Raw genomic sequence first — 19,182 nt, 5'->3', positions numbered from 1 at the left:
CAGTCGGAGCTCCCTGCTGAGCCTCAGCAGCTCCGGCACTGTGACGCACGGAGCGGTGGCTCGGCTGGGAGCCCACACTCTCACCTCCGGCGGCTCAGCACACCACCACGCACACTGAATGGTGGCGTTTTTGCAGCGAAGGAAGATGGATGATAGCTGGGTCAGCATGATGTCACAAAGCAAATGATACAGCCTGACACTGAAAATCAAGGTTTCTAAATAAATCCGAACGTTCTGATTCAATTTATACAAAAAGCCTGCTCTTGTACGGCTGTGGTATTTTAGAAGGGTACCAGAACCTTTATACCAAATTTAACCTACTTTTAAACCATGTGTTCATTGCAAAGGAAATGCTGAGCTGGCTGCATGTCTTAAATAAAAATTTATGTCCGAACACTAGACATGCATTTTAGATGAGAGATTTTTCTAGAAAATCTATTTTTCTTAGTTGGGGACCACAAATTGAAACAAAGTTAATCTCTTTTTCTTCCCTCACAAAACCTGTTTATTCCAGCATATATGGCTTGTTGGAAATGTGTATATGTATAATGAAACACGCAGTGGAAATTATTGTACGAGGCTTTTTATTACGCTGATTCTCGGCTTGCTGAGTGCCTGTAGAGACAAGAGAAGGCTCCTGCCGTGGGTAGTTCCAAATTTAAAGTGGAAACGAGCTAATTCAAGCGGAAGAAATGCATCCTTCTTTTTCCACCCATAATGAACTTTCCGCTGTTTCTGCTTAGACCGTGTTACAGCAGTTTTAAGTGCCAATAGAGACACTTCCACACATACAAGACTGGCAGGAGAAGCTCATCCGAATCTAACGAATGGTGTTCCCCATTATGCATTTTAAACGAGTAACGAGGGGTTACCAGGTACCGGTGATTCAGTAACGCGCGGTACACCAGCCACCGGGTTCGAGGCGACGTTCCGGTCAGCAGGAAGCGGAGCCTCAATACGCCGACCCCAGCCCTCTCCCGCCAGCCCCGCTGCCCGCACTGCGCCAGCGCCTCGGGGCTGACGTTGATGCTGAGACAGGCTTTCTGGAGCACAGCCTCTGCTCTGAACCACCCCATGCCATATTGTTCTGTGTCCCAGAAAGCTCCGGTTTTAACGTCTCTTCGGCCTCTACCTAACTAACAGCACACCCGGAGCACGACCAGCTTCCCTCAGGCACCCGTTTAAGTCTTTCACGGGTTCTCCCAAGCCCTATCCCATGGTGTACAGAGGTTAAAACCAATCCTCCCCACTCATGCCCGGCCGTTCCGCCTCCGTCCGGGGGGTGCCAGTCGCGAGACCCGCAACCCAGCAAAGGGCGTGTGTGGGCGGGCAGCGCCGTGCCGCCCCGGCGTCCCCCTCCTCCCGGGGGCGGTGCGCGCTGACGCGGCAGCGCCGCGGCTCCCAGCCGGCCGAGTCGCACAATTATGAGAAGGAGCTGCCGGGCAGAGGCCGCCGCCAGCGCAGGGTCCCGGTGCGGAGTCAAACCAGCGCTGTCCTCCTCGTCCCGCTCATCCTTTCACACCCGGAGCGTTGTCCCCGCCCGGCTTCTCCCCACCCAGCCTTCCGCTGCTGCCGAGCTCAGCCCCGATAGATGGAGACAGGCCCCGCCACCGCCGAAGCCGAACCACGAGCAGGAGCTGCCCGGCGCGAGGAGAACCAGAGTCGGCGCCGAGACCCAGCCCGGCCCTGAGGAGAATGGTGAGGGCGACACAGCGGCAGGGTCAGGCTTTCCGCGACGGGGAGCGGGGGAAGTGGATAGGGGCGCCGCCGCCGGATCAGACCTGTCCCAGCCGGCTGCTCCGTGTGGCGGCCGCCCTGATCCGTCTTGGCCCCTCTAGCGCGCGGGCTCGCCTCCCGCCGTAGCGGTTGTGCCCCTGCCCCGCCCGGGGTGCCCGGCGGAGGGGCCTCGCCGGGCTGTCACCTCGAGCCGGAAGGGGAGGTACGGCAGGCCCGTCCTCGCGGGGTGCCCTGGCCCCAAAAGGGCAGTAGGGCGCCCCGGCGTCGACCCCTCAGCGTCCGCTTGCGACTCTGGGCCCTGCCCTCCTGGAGCTCCCCAGCTGGGGCTGACCCGAGCCGCCGAAGCGAGGCTGCCGCCGCCGCTGCCCGACATGGCTAGAGGAACCTGTTCCTGTGGTGCCCGCGGGGTCGGCTAACGCCGCCCTGGCTTCGCCGGCCTCCCTGAGGGGTGGCCGTTCCCCTGCGCATCTCTCCGCTTCTCGGAGCCGCGCTGGGGGAAGCCCGTCCTACTGCAGAAGGGGCTTCGCGGCTTAGAAATCTGACCTTTGGTTCAGTGCTCCTTGAGCACTGCCCTGATCTTTCGTTATGGTTTCGGCTAAAACCAGAATTTATGCGGGGAGCTCTAGTTCTGGTTTTGCGTTCTAATTTTTCTACCTGTTACATTTTTGTAATTTCTACACGTTGTCGTATGCAAGGAATATAAACCCTTACAAAGAAAGAGATGTATGAACTTCTACAAAGAAAGCGCTGCTTTAATTCCAGATCTTTCTTCTGGCTACTAATCAGTTCTTTATAAATTTATTCCTTAAGTGACAGAGTAGGTTGTAACAGCAAATACTTTCAAATAATTTTGAAAATCGTAAGTGTGTAGTGTAAATCTGGATTTCTAGTCCTCTTGGAATTACCATCAGATCTTTCATTTTAAACAAAGATTGGGTTTTTTTTCCACACTATGTTGATCAAGACCATAGGGATTCATATCCATGAATCTTCAGTTTCTGACTGCCTATGAACTGTGTAGAAATGCGGACTGTCTTTTTTAGAATCTACCAATCCAGTGCTATTCTGGGAAGAAGCTGAAAGTGTAGCCTTCCGTTCTGACTTGAAAGAGCACTTGGCATCTCCCACTTGCGTGGTGTTTGTTATTCTCAACTGAAGTGGGTGGTTGGTTGTGGGTTTTTTTAGTTTTGTGGTGTTTCAGCATTTGTTTATTTATATATATGTTAGCTTAGTGTTGGTGCTGAGTAGTCTAGAAATGTACAGATTGGTTTTAACCATTATAGATTTGTGAACTGATTATGGCTCTGCAGATTTTCCAGCAGCATGATGTTTGCAATGTTTTGTACTTAAGGTGCTGGCTTTATTAAATATTTTGAAACCCCTGTATAACAGGTGTTTTGCCTGAGTTGAATACAGGACATTTAATGCAAGTTCATTTTGCTAAAAATTTCCCTGCTGCTCCATGACTATTTAGTGATTTTGCATAATTGCTGGACAGCATCCAAGATTAAATCAAGAATTATTCTGGAGAGTTGTTCGGTGTGGCAATTCCAGGCGTTCTTTTTTTTTTTTGTTTTCTTAAATGTGTGTGGGTGAGATAAGTGTCTGCTACATCATCCCTCATACCTTCTGGTATGAGGCCATTCTTGACTTGGCTATTTAATGTGGGGGGGAGAAAAAACCCTTTGTGCATGTGAAGCTATTTAGGCTAGTTTTGGACTGTTTGTATCTTAGTTTCCTGATGTTTTACTTTGATATTTTTTCACTTGAGCTCGGGAGTGGAAGGGTAATTTTCACTTGTCATACAAAGGCACTTTGAAACATCACCTTGCATTTAACAGTTATCTAGCTTATCTTTAGCGATACTCTGTCAGGTCGTCTACCTCGCCTCTTCGTTTGTCTTGGAGGGAGGTACTCTATTGTGTTCTAAACTTTCTTTTATTTTCGTGTCCCTTGAGGCTCTGTGTAACTCTAGGCTTGCTGCCTTACCAGAAAGAAAGTCTTATCGCATCAGCCCCGCATTCTCTGCTCTGCTGGTGATAGACTGCATCATCCAAACTCCTCTTTCTCATAGTTATCTTTACCACTTGCTGTGCTTCCCTTTCCTGGAAGCTTTGCACCAACACCCGAACTTTTCCTGCTTCGCTTTCATGTCCCTTCGTGAGGTGCATTTCTATAAACTCTTCTCTCCTTGTGGACAGCCATGACAGATGAGTTATTTTCTAAACAAACCCAACATTGTTTTGAACCTGAATAATTGATGCTGACAAGATAAGGTTTGGCTGTATTGGTTTGTCGATTTTACACTTTACACAAGTAGTGCTGCAAATAAATCTCTAAGAGGGCTTGTCAAAAAGTGTGTGTGAAGGGAGGGGAGATGCTCTTACAGTCTACCATTTGTGTGCTTGACAGGATTTTGCATAGTAATTTAGATTTTTCTTTCTCAGACCTTGAATAGCCTAACCAGGACTTTAATACATAGCTATACTACAAGTGTCATTTCTACTGAACTTTGATGCTGTTGGCATGTTGTCAGAAACAAGCCCAAATTTGAAGTTACAGTCTTTAAAGACTTGAAGTCCATTTAAAAAAATGTGGTTTATGCTTTGAAAAGACAATGAAATGATACTTCTCATGCCAGTATACTTAGCCTGAAAAATGTATCTTTGTCTCTTTTTTTTTCTTTCAAGCAGGTATTTATTTCTTTTGGATTCTCTTCTTTCCTTTAACTGTGTCTACTTTGGCCACAATATTTGCATGCCACGTTAATTTGTAGAAACAAGTATCATCAGTTCTGGCTTTTTGTCCCACTTCTTTAAAGGCAAACTGACAGTAAAATCAAGATGTGTGCTTTCCAGAACTGAAGTTTTGTCTTTGAGGTTGTGATTCTTGTTTCTGATGTGAATAATTCTGTCATGGTGTGTTTTTAGCTTTGTTGGTTGCAATTGCAGCAGCTGGCTTTTTAGCAGATAGATTACTGAATAATCTAACCCTGTGTGTGTATTTGGATAAGATAATTACATGATTATTGAAAGTAATACCAGTTTTTACCTCTGATACTGACATGTAGTGGTGATCTCTGACAAATGCTTCATTATTTCTACAAAAAAGTCAGTGATGCTGACCAGACCTCTAAAAAAAATTTACTTTTTGGATCATTTTCTTCAGGTTCCCTGGCCCAAAACCTACTTTCTTCTCTATTGTACTCTCTGTAACCTTTTTATTGTCCTTTATTTCATTTGAACCCATCTGTTTTGCTCACATAATGAGAATGTAGAGATAATGGTATCATGTTAATATATTGTGATACAACCTATACTGAAAATCACAGAATGGTAAGGGTTGGAAGGGACCACCCAAGATCATCTAGTCCCTGTGCTGTCCCCTCCCCTCCCCGCAATGATCTAGTTAATCCTTTATTTCTGCTATTACTTCAATCTTAGCTTTTCTTTTACTTGAATTATAGATGGGTTTGTATTTCAAGTCGTAGAAAGCTAATCTCATAAAACCTTTGTATTGACAAACTTCACTTCCTGGCCTGGCACAGGATTAGCTGGGTATCTGTGCTGCTGCGCAAGAGGAGGTAGGATGTGCAGGAGGTGACACTTCTCCTTTTGGTGGCAGTCAGTCAGTCAGTGCTGCCTGGCATGTTGGACCATTGCACCAAACTGGATGGGAACACAGAGCTGAGCAGTGGTGTTTCAGAGACCAGGCTCCATCACAGCTGTTGCACTGGCAGAGGGAATGCTATTTTTTGAGGAGTGGTGAGGTTTCTTTCATCCTTCTTTACACCTATATTTTGCTTAGCATGGAAGGTAAATGTGAGCCAAAGCAGGGGCGTAAGCTGCTTTCCTTAATTATCAGGTTTGCTGGAACCACAGTTCAGCTCTAGTTTTTCTCCCCAGCCGCTGCAATTCTTGCAGACAATCTGCCTTGTCCCTGCTAACTCTGCAAAGCAGACATGGTCTGCAATGCAAGAGGCTGCAGAAGGGAAGGCCAGTGAAATTCTGATGGAATGATGAAGTAGAAAAAGTGATAGAAACTGGAATAAGTAACATTACTACCCTTAGCTGTATCACATTTTTCCTTCCCAAGAATGGCATGAAAAGTCTGGTAAACATAGGAAATACAGTGAGAAAAATAGTGCCCATTGTGCTGATAGTTTACCTGGGAGAATTGTTTGACAACATGGTATGAGGACGTTGCAGGAATAGTCTGTAAGATAAGTGTAGTGATTGATTGCCAAGGAGAGTTTAAAATACAGTAACAGCACAGAACCAGCACCAGAACAAGAGGACACAGTCTCAAGCTGCGCCAGGGGAGGTTTAGTTTGGGGGTTAGGAAGAAATTCTACACAGAGTGATTGCCCATTGGAATGGGCTGCCTGGGGAGGTGATGGAATCACCATCATTGGAGGTGTTTAGGAGGAGACTGGTTAGGGTGCTTGGTTGCATGGTGTAGTTGATTAGGTGGGTTGGATAATAGGTTGGATGCGATGATCTCGAAGGTCTCTTCCAACCTGGTTTATTCTATTCTATTGAGAATGTGATTTATAAGTTACACTTTTTATTCCCTCCTCATCTAAAGCAAAGTTCAGATGTTACTGGGGTGCTAGACTTGTATTAAACCTTAATTTGGGGAAATTATGATTAAAAAATATCCTGAAAGTCCCCTCAAAGCCATGGATTATGTAATACCTACATTATTAAGAATAATATTTTTTCCCCTAAAGACTCTTACAAACCCATTCTATCTTGAGCTGTTTTCACATATTTTTCTATTGCCAGATTTTCTGAAATATCTGAAAACTGTGTTTATGGCAAAAGTGAGATTACTGAGCTCATGTATCCCAACCCATCTTTATTTCATTTGATTTCAGCTGAAGGAGGGTGGCATGTGATTTGTGTGCTAGCATGTTTGATTTTTTTTTTTTCCTCTGCAGCTGCAAAGTCAGAATTTGACAGACTGATTCAGCAATGAAGTTGATACTCTGTTTTGTGTGCTTTGGTAGCTGGTGTTTTCAGAAGACCATCCAATGTCAGAAAAAAAGCCTCTGCAAAGCTTTATTGCTTCTTTGTCTTCAGCCCATTCATGGAGATCAGTAGTTTACCTGCAGATACAGTCCAACATGAAGTGCTTATTTTGTATAAACATACTTCATGTGTTTTTCAAGATGCATGCAACTGGCTAATAGCATGTTTCAAAGAGTGTGGGTAGATATGTGCAGTTTGTCTACATGTGAAAATTAGGCGTGTATGAACCATATCAATGTCTAGATTTATGCTAGCAATTGTAATAGCAACACTTCAGAGAGGCCCTCTCCTGATCAGGAGAGCTTTGAAGCTGTTTGAAGGTCTGTGGCAGCCTGGTCAGGCTCTTTTGCTTCCAGGATCGTGAAGCTTAGTGATACTGGATTCTACCTTTAATTGTTTACTACCAATCAAATAGTATTTAAAAAACAGCAACAAAAAGCTGCAGTTTCTGAAAGTGGGCATAGTTCTGTTAAGTTCTGGTTTGATTTTTTGGTGTGTTCCTTTTTATATTTTAATTTTTTTTTTAATTTAAAAAAAAATTTATTTTTTACTGACAACCTTTTGGGTGATTACTGCAGTGTATTGCTTTCTTATACTAATGCTTTCCTGCTTGCGAATACTTTCTCTGTTACAGCTCTAAATTAATCTAGGTGTTAAGTCTTTCACCATCGTATAACTAATCTTCAGAGCCTGGGAAAGTGTCTGTTACAGATCAGTCTTAATACAATGGTTACTGCAACTGAATACTGACTTTTGTTCCACCCACTGTTTCCACTTACCTTTACCCAAAGAGGTATTTATTTACTTGATCTGATCTGCTTGATTCTTGTCAACTCTGCTAAAAGACAACAGAAACTATGTTTACACTTTGTAGCCCCCTGAGTTATGCTAGGTGGAATTCTGCAAGGTGTCCCTGGCTGATGGTTCTTATCCTAGTACCTGTTAATTTTTTTTATTGGTGTTTTGTGTCTGCCCCCCCCAATACTGAAAAGTGATTTTCAGTTCTTGTGAAATGTGGTCTTGACAAACTTGACTTTTAAAAACTTAAAATTTCAATTTAAAAAATAAATTAGCATTTATGTCTTCTGCATATGAGTTTCTAGTTGCTCTGTTAGGAGTGCTGTATTTCACAAGCAGTTGTAGTCTGAACATTTCTACACTCAGGGCACTTTTAGATTGATAATACTTGGCAGTCCAGGTCTTCCCACATTTACTGCTTCATTGACAGTACAATTTCCAAGACTGACCTGGAGTGCTTGAGGTGCAGATGCATGTGTTGCAGGGTAATAATCTCAGATATGAGACAGGGTTGAAGTTCAAGTCTGTAGCATCTTTATTAGCTGCTCCCCGGTCTACCAAAACTCTTTAAAGGTGTGGCTGTAATCCAGTCTAAACTCATCTGAGATCTGGCTGTCACCTTTCCACCTGTCCCTTTGTGCTTTCCTCCTGTGCTCAGTCACTGTTTTGGGGACCTGGACTGAATAAATATCTAATCACCTCCCCTGTGATTTTTTTTTTTCCCCTGAGGATTATTTTGTTGGCCATTTCACTGACTTGACTCTCCACGTGACTGTGTAAATGCCAGTGCTGGTATGAGTTAGAGTGGGATCATGTGCAAAGGCTTAGGAAAATGGGATTGTGGCACCCCAAACTTGACATGGTGTTTGAAGCTAGTTTGGAAACTAGCTCTGAGGTGCCCAAAAGTCGACTTGTGCCATCATACTAGCGAGTGTTTGGATACTCTGTGTATCACCTCTCCCCGGGTTGTGAGTCTTGCAGCCTTGCGTGCAGGCGTGGATGGAACTGCACTGTCACAAGTCAGGTTCTGTAGCCCTGCACTGTCACAAGTCAGGTTCTGTAGCCTCTTGCATTGCAGACTGCGTCTGCGTGTTACTACACTTAGACTTTCTTTTCTGAATGTTTGCTACCAGATGTAAGGTGAACTGAGCTGCATCGGCCTCTTCCATCAAGTTATTTCTATTGGCAAATGATCTACTGCTGGTAACTTTTCTCATATAATAAAATATTGCTAGATGGTTTTTACCTTCTTGTTCTTAACATGCTTTTTATTTGTGTTTTAGTGCTATTCCCATTCCTGTTTAACTGTCTCCAGAAGCTGAACCTGTTGGGGTAGGAGACAGGAAAGCTGCATTATACTAATGTATCTGATAGGGCTCACAACAGCAGCCAAGTGGCCTTGGTAGTGTACAACATAGTTAAAATTGTTTGTATATTTGCTTTGTGTAGTAAGCTCAGTATGGTTTACCTGTCTGTAGCTAGAGCCAGTCTGAAAAAGTTCAGCTTCTTTTCAAAGCCTGTCCCCGTGGATGCTGTGGTCATGCAATTACTCAGGTATAGTTCCAGTCACCTGTGCTTAAGTGACACGTGATGGGGCATAAAAGTACCAGTTCTGTAATTACAAAACTGCTAATCAAGTTTCTCCTAAATTATAAAAATCGGTTAATCATGGCTGAGGGTGATCTTCTGGCCAGAAAATTTGAGAGTGATTGCTCTTGAAGGAATTCCTGTTCATGGTGGTGATCTTGCAGTAGGGAAAGAGAATTGTGTCACTAATACCATAGCTGATATACCCTGGAAAACTTTCTAGGAAGTTCTCATCTGGTGTTGCAGTGCCTCTGGGTGCAGAACTAGTTGGAAGAGGCACAGTCCTCCTAATTTCACAGGCTATGGTTTACTGACTCCTTAACTGCGCTGCTGAGAATATTCAGGGGCTTATGCTGCAGACTGTCCCGTGGGGCAGCCCTGTGAGCATGTACCTTGGCGCCTGTATGAGGGGCACTAAGCAAAGATGTGAAGGCTGGCATGGACATTAACCTCATAAACTGGTGTTAACTGGCATTGCAGCCAGAGGCATTGAAAAACAGAAATATCCCCTTAGCTAACCTTTGTTCTTTTAATTTGTGCCAACTTCAGAAATGCTTCTGATGAGGATTTATGCTTTTGCCTCATTAAGCAGTTGGTCTGTGTTATTCTTGGTTTCCTTAACAAAAATCCTAGCAGAGAAAACTTTTTTTGTTGTTTTCAACTATAGAAACCCCACAGTTTGTATGCATGCAGTTTTCCATATAAATCCTACCTCTGTATGTTGAACTCTTCACTGTTACTTTCTCTGCAATTGTTTCAATTGCGTTACTGAAGCAATGTGACCTATTTAGGTTGCTTATATAGGGAAAGAGGGCAGAAAACACTCCCTGGCTTTGTCCCAGCTTGGGCTGCCAGCTGGTGTTACATACAGGTGAATGTTCTGCAGTGATGAAGGCCGCCAACAAACGGGTCGTTGTTCAAATGCATCATCTGGGTGTGCTTTATTTTGTAGCCCAGGAGAGAAATGCTTGGTACTAGTATAATCATCGAATGTTGCTGAGCAACGTGATACAGTAAACTTGGGGCTGAGATTTCTTCCTCATATAGAAAATGTGCAAGGCTAAAGCTTTCCTGCTTTCAGAAAATTCCTGTTTTCATGTTGTAGAAAGATGTTTTTCAGTCACATGCATGTAAAGAGTTTGCAGAATACAGGTGGACTTCACAGAGAGGGAGGACTGTTCACAAAAGCTAATTAGGCAATGAGTCCCTAGGCTTGCTCGGTGGAGACTCGGGGAGATTCGGAACAGCTCTTTCCTCTATAGAGAGCATATCTCTGCTAAGATAAAATTAGTCATTTTGCCTATCCTCTTGGCTGTCATTACTGGATTTTTCAGGGTTTTTCTGACAAATGTAGAGATCTTGTGTGTAGGACAAGAGAAATCTTTTGTAATTAACAGATTGGGAGTTAGCTGGGTTTTAATTAAACCATGAATTAGGAAAAAAAACCAAAACATTTTCAGTGCTCGATGAGAATGAGTGCTGCTCTCAAAACCAGAGTATCTGCTCACCTAAAGTGTGACCTTAGGCAATATGTTCTGACTTCCTTGGCAGCTCTCCAAGAAATAAAGAAATGCCGTCTTAGCTTCCTTTCCTTCCTGAACATCAGGATACAGGTGCTTAAAAAGAATGCTCTTGTTGTGTGACAGACCTGTAGTCTTTTCCTGGGTAGGTAGTGTAAGTGTGCTTTGGGGGATTATTTTGATGTACCTTGACAGTGTACTTAGATCAGCTCAGCTCTCTTGCTAACTCAGTATCTATGCTACCAAAGGAAATGTCCTACTTCTTGTGTTGCCACCCTGATTTCCCCTCCCTTAGTTTTCTGCCCAGTTTATGTCTGAATTGGTTCATTCTGGTATCAATGCTACCATATATTTTTTTTTTCCAGGTAGTAATGTGCTGGTCTGGGGAGTCTTTGTGGTACCTGGTAATACTAATTTGAAGAATTCCATCTGTTAAAGCAAATATTTCCCCTATATATCTTGACTTTGCCCTTGGCGGGACCTCCACCTCTTTACTGTTGTCTTTTGTTTATCTAAAATGATAGTCTGTCTTTGCTCCTTTCCCCCAGGAGGTCAAGAGGAGCCAAAGTGTAAGTCCAGTACAGCTTAGGCAGGCCTTTGTGCCACATTGTGGGTGTTGCTGAGTTTGCTGGAAGAAATTACAATAAACAGAAAACATTTATGAAGTACCAGTGGTGGTGTGATCTCTCAGTGCAATTTAATTTGTTGGTCCCCTCACCTTGCCCAAACCAAACAAACAAAACCCCCCAAATCCCAAGCTTCTTCATTTCGAAAAATCTGTATTTGAATTGAGTGATTTATTTATTTATTTTCAGGCTTGTGGTATTTAACATAGATGTCTTGCAGTTCAGTTCCATAAGTAACCTGCAATTCTACATCAACATGTGGTGGGAGAGCTGAAAAACAGTAGTTTCTTTGATTTGCTTTATAGGATATCTGTATCACTGTGCAACAAGCAAACAGTAAGAGGTAAGACTGATACAGTATATTGTACATACTTTGAAACTACCTGCATTGCTTCATTATACTTTCAATTAGTGTATAGTCATTTGGGATGGATCTCTTTTTTTTTAATGCTTCATTTTTTTCTTTTCTTTATTTGATCTTCCTTTTATCAGAGATAATTTCGTGTTCCCTGCTAGAGCAAAAGGAGTTATTGTCCTTGCAGATCATTCTGCTCTTCAGTTGATACTGTCCAATTTGATAAATTGGAGTATTTAAAGCTCATACAAGTGTTTGGTAAGAGTTTTGTGCCTCTGATCTGAGATCTGAATACTCGGTTTGGGAACTCAAGTTTGCTGAAGCAACCCTGTAAGGCCAGGATGGGAGAAATGCCATAAGACATTCTTCTGTTTCCTTCTGCATTAGAGCTAGCCAGATCTGTGCTTGTATCTTAATCAAGCAGTGCTGTGTGCATCTGAAGGATGGTGTGATAGGAAGCTTCATGGTGCTTTCAGTCGAATGGTACATTTCAACAGTCTGAGTGTTAACTTGGAGATAAAGTGAGTAACTGAGCTCTCTCAATATATTGTGTAGCTTTTACAGCTCTAGTTATAATATTTAACAGAAGTACTCATGAAGATGAATGTAAGAGTGTAGTTGAGTCAGAATTTGCTCATAATAGTCAAACACTAATGGGAAAGTCAATGTAAGAGAATATTTCAGGAGTCAATACGAGGTTGTGATAGGGAGCTCAATTTTTATGTAGAAGTAGTCTAATGAAAAAAACCCACAACTAAATCAGACCCAGTAACTCAGACAAGTGTTTGCTCCCCTCAAAAACAGGGTGGAAATTTTAAAAGTGCTGGAAGAGACCTTAGAGATCATCTAATCCAACCTCCCTGCCATGGGCAGGGACACCTCTCAACTAGACCAGGTTACTCAAGGCCCCATCCAACCAGGCCTTGAACATCTCTAGGGAGGGGGGCATCCACAACCTCTCTGGACAATCCATTCCATTGCCACCCTCATAGTGAAGAATTTCTTCCTAAGATCCAATCTGAACCTATTCTGCAATTTAAATACATTTCCCTTTGTCCTGTTGGTAGACAGTCTTGTAAAAAATCCCTGTCATTCACGTAGTAATTAGCTGCTTTCACATTTGCCTAAATAAACCAGGTTACATTTTTTTTTTCTTTGCTCTTTTCTAGAGTAAACAGAAACTACTTAAATAGTTTTAGTGGGCAACTTTTATCTTCAGATAAGGGTTTAGGTTTATGGATGTCTCTAGAATGCTGTCAGGCTACTTATGCCCTGAGGTATGAGGACTTCACTCAGTGTGCACTCTTGAGCAGATGCAGACCAAGCAAGCTCTGTTTCAAGAGCTAGTTCTCTGCCTTGATAGACAATGAAAGTCTATCTGAATCCACTAGCTCTCTGTTAGTGAGTTGAACTTAAAAATGCTTAAGCCTTTGCAATTCTTCAGTGGGTAGTAGGCAAATTATTGTGTTGGCTTGTTTTTCCTTCCAGCTCGCCTTGCTTTCTCCATCCTGTTCTAGTCTCTACAGAACTCTAAATGTTAACTTCTACTGTAGTTAGCAAATACTGGCTCATTGGTGTGCTCATGTGTGCAGGCAGGAGGAAGAGACAATAGGAGTTTAGCCTCTTTCCCAGTGTTAATAGTTAATGTTAGTAGTTTTGATGATAAAAAATGAATTGATTTTTCCCTGATATTGCGTCTAAAGTTATGTGAACTTTTGCAAACCTTAGCTGCAGTCCGGTGCTGTCACGTATTTCACATGCCCACTGGAATGTTCTCATTATCTTCCCTTTTACCCATAATATTCAGAGAAATATTATTGAGCTGTAATAATCTAGAATGTGAACATAAGGCTTCCTGGTTTGGTGTGGGGTTTTTTCATTTGTGTAGTTTCTTTTGTATTAGTTTGTTGTGTTTTGGATTTGGTGTAGTTTTTTGTTTATGTGGGGTTTTTGGTACTCAAAGGTTTGTCTGAGGCTAGCTATGTCAAAAATCCCTTAGTGATAGCAAGTTTCCATTGCTGTAGTGAGTTAATAATAGCCTACTTAAGTCAGGAGGCACCAAAACTTCATGATAGAGAAGTACATTTCTTCATATCCCATTAAAAATAAGTCAGATCTGTAAATGGAACAGGCTAAGAAAGTCGTAGAGCAAGACAAACAGCATCTACTCTTCCACCTTTCTTTTTTAAGTTGTAATGTGCTTCTGCACATAATGCATAATCAGATGTTCATGCACTTCATGAACCAGAAAGGGAGGACTTTCTTTAAATCTGTGCTCAAATAAAGCTGAAATTATCCTTTGCACTGGGTGAAGTGAACTTACCACCTGTATGCGGTCTGTGAGTAGCAACTGCCAGGGCTGAGCTTTTTTCAGTTGGGAACAAGTTGAAAGCAAGTTGAGGGTAGCATGAATTATGGTTGCAGAAATCCTTTCTTACTGTTCTGTTTCCAGAGGTGGCCACCACTAACTCCTTTCTTGCATCTGTGATTTATATTCCTTATGTGATGGGCAAGTTGCTTGGGGAGGACAGCCAATGGATTCAGGGTCATTGAACTGTTTCACCTCCTAAAGTGTGCACCAAGCCTCACTCGTTCTAAAAATAAAGTCAGAGTTCATCGGATCTGTGTTCATACACTCTGTATGGCACCTGCACACAAACCCAGCACTTGCCAGAAACGTGGGGTATGGACCAAACTAAGTCATTCTTAAGCAGTATTTCTGGTGGTCCAAGGAGTGCAGAGATTTTAGCAGCTGTGCACAGTGTCCCCCCTTGGTCCCTGTGGAAAGAACTAGGGAGAATGGCCATCCTCAATACCCACAGGAATTAACCCACTTAAAATGGCTTGGCATCATTTCTGTTGTATGTTGGTGTGTGGATACGCTGACTCTGCTTTCCTGCTGGTCTTATTTAAGAGAGTGTGTAGGCTTGCAATCTGCATCGATGGTAAGATTAGAATGACTGTAGCTAAACTGAATCTTTGGTGAAGAGGATGCAGATGATCCAAATGTATCACTGTAGGTAAGGAAGGAAAAGTAGGCTGTATGTTTAAAAATGTAATAGCTCTGGGATTGGTCTATATGAGTAATTAAACCTTCATATAATTAAAAATAGCTTTTGAATGAGAGACCCAATCAGAAAGAAGCAGGCACTGTATGACAGGTTTGAAACCATTCCTATGTAATTCTGCCGTGTATTTATTTAATTTCTCATTTGAACAAAGTAGGTATTAGAGTTAAAAACGCTGGCTGAAAAGCCGTAGCTGTATTTTCCTTGCAGCTACCACCACATATTTCCTTTTCTGTCTTTTTCTTTCGTCCATGGTTGTTTCAGGGGGTAAAGAATTATTTTTGTCTCCTTTGAAAAGTCAACGGTTTGTTGCTTCTAGATCGTAGCTATGTAGATGTTTCAAAATACCTTATGGAGTGCATCTAAATGTGATTCTTCTGGGAGCTCACAGAAAGTAATTTCTAGAATCTTTGAAAAGGTTGTATTCTTTTTTTTTTTTTTTTTAGCTTTGTAGTTTGCTAGTTGGGAGAATTGAAAATGTAAACTATTTTGACATCTATTTACTTACTCCAGTTTATGGCAGTGAAACTGATTTAGCTTCTGCTGTGGGTTTTTCCTACCAAAATTCCAAATCCTGTTGATGAAAGTTGAGAATTAAAAAATAATAACATGTGTTTATGCCTTGTATGGACAATGTCTGCATTTTAAGATGTAATACTTCCTAAAAAAGAGGAGTAATTTTATGACTGGTCTAACTGCAGCACAGCATGCACTTTCATTTGGGTGTTAAACCAGCAATTTAAGGAAAAAAAAACCACCAAACACCAACTTTAAAATATGCTGGCTTTGCTTTGAATTTCCCATTGAAATGTGTGTTGCAGTTAGAAGATAACTTCCCCTATAATGTGGATATAGTGGTTTGAATCTGAATGTAATAAAAATGTCCCAAAAGTCTGAGGTCTGTGGGGTTTATGCTGATTCATCAAGATTAATTATTTCAGAATATTAAATTGTGTATATGAATTTGTAGTCTTCTGGCTTAGATTAATCAACAAAAGTAATAAAAAAAATCCCTAAACAGTTGAATTTTATGCTTTGTGATTGAATGGAGGAAAAAAGTCTCAGAGAAGTAGCAGTTCTTCAGGTAGCACCTTGGAATAATTTTTGTCAAGTTTTTGAGAGCTGTGAAAAATCACTTTTGACAAATCCCAAGTATGCTTTGAATCCAAAACTGCACAAGGATTTGGTGAGTTCTGTCATGACTGCGTTACATCAGAGAAGAACTTGATGAAACAATAGCTGCTCTGTTAGAGACCTGGATTGCTGTGAAAACTGTTTAGAGCAAATCTCCTGAACTGTTTAATAAAGAATAGGATTGTGGAAGGTTTGTTTTCAGCACTAAGGGAGCCATTGAGAGGAAGATTCCTATCTTTGCTCACTGGCTTGTTTGAAATCTACCTCTGAATACAAGCTTGCAGGAGAAATGACAGAAGACTTTCTCTGACTGCCTTTTCCCCTTTCTTGCTTCCTCAAAAGTTTTGTATAAAATAAACCTAGTATCTTATTTATTTAGCCATTGAGCAATGTAACTTCAGGACTGTAGCAGTATTTTTCACTAGAGAAGTCTTTCAACCCAGAAAACGAGAGCTATTTGGTTTCTTATGAGTCAATTGAAGCTAGATCGACCATTCTGCTCAGAACAGGATCTTCAACATAGCAGAGACACCTTTCCTGCATGATGAGTCTGTGCTGGTAGGGTTTTGTGACAAGAGGTGCCCCAGTGAGTTAGGGGAAAAAAACAAATGAAAGGATGTTTTCTTGTAGATGAGGCTGGTAGTTTCAGAATAATAATGAAATAGTCTTTTTGTGGACAGCAGGTAAAACAGCCTTGCAGCAGCTCTCATATGTAGTGCATTAAGCAAAATTTTAATGCATAATCTTTCTCCTTTAGAGTGACATACTTCACAGAGATAAGCTAAAGAGCTCTGTATAAACATCATTTGGCATTCTGATAATACTTAGGCCTTTTTATCTTCTATATTGCACATACCCATACTTTCTAAAGAAGTTACTTAAAACATTGGTGAGATTGGCTGATATTCTAGCTTTTGATTCAGGAGCACCTTTTTTTCATGTGTATTCTCTGGACAGATAGTAGTTAAACATAGTTTGTAACATTAGCTGGCAATGCTTTGTTTTGTTCCCCCTCTTACTATTTTTAAAAAAATAAAAGTACAACAAACAAACCAACCCCCAACAAAATAACACAAACAAACAAACAAAACCCCTCAACCCTCCCAAAAAATCAAAACCAAACCCAAAAACACACCAACACAAAAGCAAACAGTCATTATAGAGGTATGTAATTTTGAATTGCAAGGAAAGCAAGTAAATTAAATGTCTGGGTTTTGCTGAAGCCAAGAGTGTAAAACAAACGTTAGCAAATACATGGCATCAAACTGCCTACATTCTTCTCTTTTTCTTCTCTCCCATCTGTTTAATTATTGAATGTTGGCTGAAGTTCTGAAGACTTTCCTCAAGTTATAAATGTTTCCTTGACAAACTGAGTTGTGCTCTGCTAGTGTTTTCAATAAGTGATTTTTAGGTAATTTCTTTGAGAAATGTAGGCATAACTCTCTCACACCACCTTATACACAATGCTCATCCTGGGATGCATGTTTTCCATATCTTTCAGTTAATTTGTACTAAGAACAAGTCCAGATGCTTTGTCTGCAACAGAGTTCCTGCTCCCTTAAGGGTTTGAAGACCCTGCTGGTACTCTTTGCAGTGAGGGTTAAGTTGCATTTTATTTATGTGCCTCTTCCCACAAGAAGTTATACAGATTTTACACTACTTGATATGGATGAACTTAATTTGGTATCACATGCATCTTGGTTGTTTGGTTTGATTTGATTCTGTTAGATGTATTGAGTATAAAAGCGATAAGTTGAAGGTCTGTCTGGAATTCCTGCCTTTTAGCTATAGCTGTGGAAGCCCTGTGCTCAGTTAGGGGTTAGTTGGCTGGGCAGGGATCACAGTTCAGTCTCATGGTCTAGCACGTGTTTGGCTAATGGAGCGGGTCTCTGAGATAAGAGATCCTCTTGTAAATCATGAAAGGAGTGTGTGCAGTATGTATAGTTACATAAGCAGTAACTTGTCAGTGGACATTTCCTTGAATAGACAAGCTAAAGGACGTTCATAGTACAGAATGTCTCTTAGAAATGTTTTGAAATTTATCTTGTTGGTTGTAAGTGACCTAGACAGATAGAACGTTCCGCTCTGCGGCAGTGCTAGCGTTTGAGTATTCCTACTGCAGACAGTTTCCACTGTTATCTTCTTGTTTTTCTGCCTTGCTGAAGCTTCCCCTGTATTTTCTTTTGTCCAAGTGGAAAATGAAGGGTTTTTTGAAAATCTGTGGTGAGGGGGAAAGAATATAGAGGGTCTGCTTATTTTCAAATAAAGAACACATGTGAACTCTTACACCATATGGCAGTTCAATACACGGAAGGAGAGATTTGAAAGATGAAATATGAGATGCCATAGAAAGTGATATGACTGCTAAATTTGAAACTGAAGTCTATGTAATCAGTGATTGAAATCTCTCTTAGCAGCCTTCCACAAAGGTCACTGTTTGTAACATTTGGGTTTTTTTAAGCCAGGTCAGTTTTTTGATTCAGCAGGGCAACTTTATAGAGAAATTGTCAGCAGAGCTGCTGACATTGTGAATGATATGTTTGAGATAAGTTCAATTTTAGTTTTGTAGCAAATACTCTGTAATTTAGGAGCCTCCAAAAGTATGCAGTATCACAAATGAGTAGGAAGAATAAACAGATCCTTTTGTACAGGAACAAATTAATGACTGTCAGTTACATCTATACATGTCATATTTATGTTCATTAAAAGTCATGAAAATGACTTTGAGATCTTGCAAACAGGAAGGTTTACTTTCCATAAAGAAAATAATTCAGAGCAAACTTGTTGGGATAAACTTTGCACAATTTCACAATAGTTTGATAAAGCTTTGCTGTACTGTTGTGAATCAGTTGCTGCCCTGCTAGAACTTACTCTTATTATTTTAATATCTTGAATAAGAGGCTCTTATAAACACTTACGTGAGTTGAAGTGAGAGTGGTAGGTGATTGGGGATTTTTTTTCCCCAAGAGCTGATCTCATACTGTACTTTGCCTTTTTTTGTTTGGTTTTTTTGTTTGTTTGTTTCAATTTGCTATATGCAAAATCTTAAGTTAGAGTTAACTGTGTATTAACAGTTTCATTTTACAAGGAGACTTGCTAAAAATACCCATTATGAATTTCAGTGAAGATAACATAAATAATTCTTGCATCTTGAGCAGATACACTGGAATTTCTGTTATTGGTGCTTTGGATTGCTAATGCTATTGGTGAATCAAAAATAGCTAGTACTACAATGGCTATAGTCAAACCTCTTGTAAAAGGCTGTGGGATTATTTTGGCATTTAGATACTTCTGGAAGTAGGAAATACTGTGGTTGGCAACGTT

At 41.3% G+C, this 19,182-nt stretch overlaps 1 protein-coding gene across 2 annotated transcripts in view; it reads left to right on the top strand.

Annotated features, from left to right (window-relative positions):
• Nucleotides 1-1,589: 1,589 nt before the first annotated feature.
• Nucleotides 1,590-19,182, top strand: part of TRPM7 (transient receptor potential cation channel subfamily M member 7) — a 59,061-nt gene continuing 41,468 nt past the window's right edge. For both annotated transcript variants that reach the window (XM_054169185.1, XM_054169184.1), the window contains exon 1: nucleotides 1,590-1,698. In XM_054169185.1, the coding sequence (XP_054025160.1) occupies nucleotides 1,696-1,698 (3 nt within the window). In that variant the 5' untranslated portion in view covers nucleotides 1,590-1,695. The remainder of the gene's footprint in view (nucleotides 1,699-19,182) is intronic.

The sequence above is a fragment of the Dryobates pubescens genome, chromosome 17 (assembly GCF_014839835.1).
Source record: "Dryobates pubescens isolate bDryPub1 chromosome 17, bDryPub1.pri, whole genome shotgun sequence".
In the NCBI taxonomy this organism is placed as follows: domain Eukaryota; kingdom Metazoa; phylum Chordata; class Aves; order Piciformes; family Picidae; genus Dryobates; species Dryobates pubescens.
Note: the sequence above shows the minus strand (reverse complement) of the source record. Positions and strands in the feature narration are given on the sequence as shown.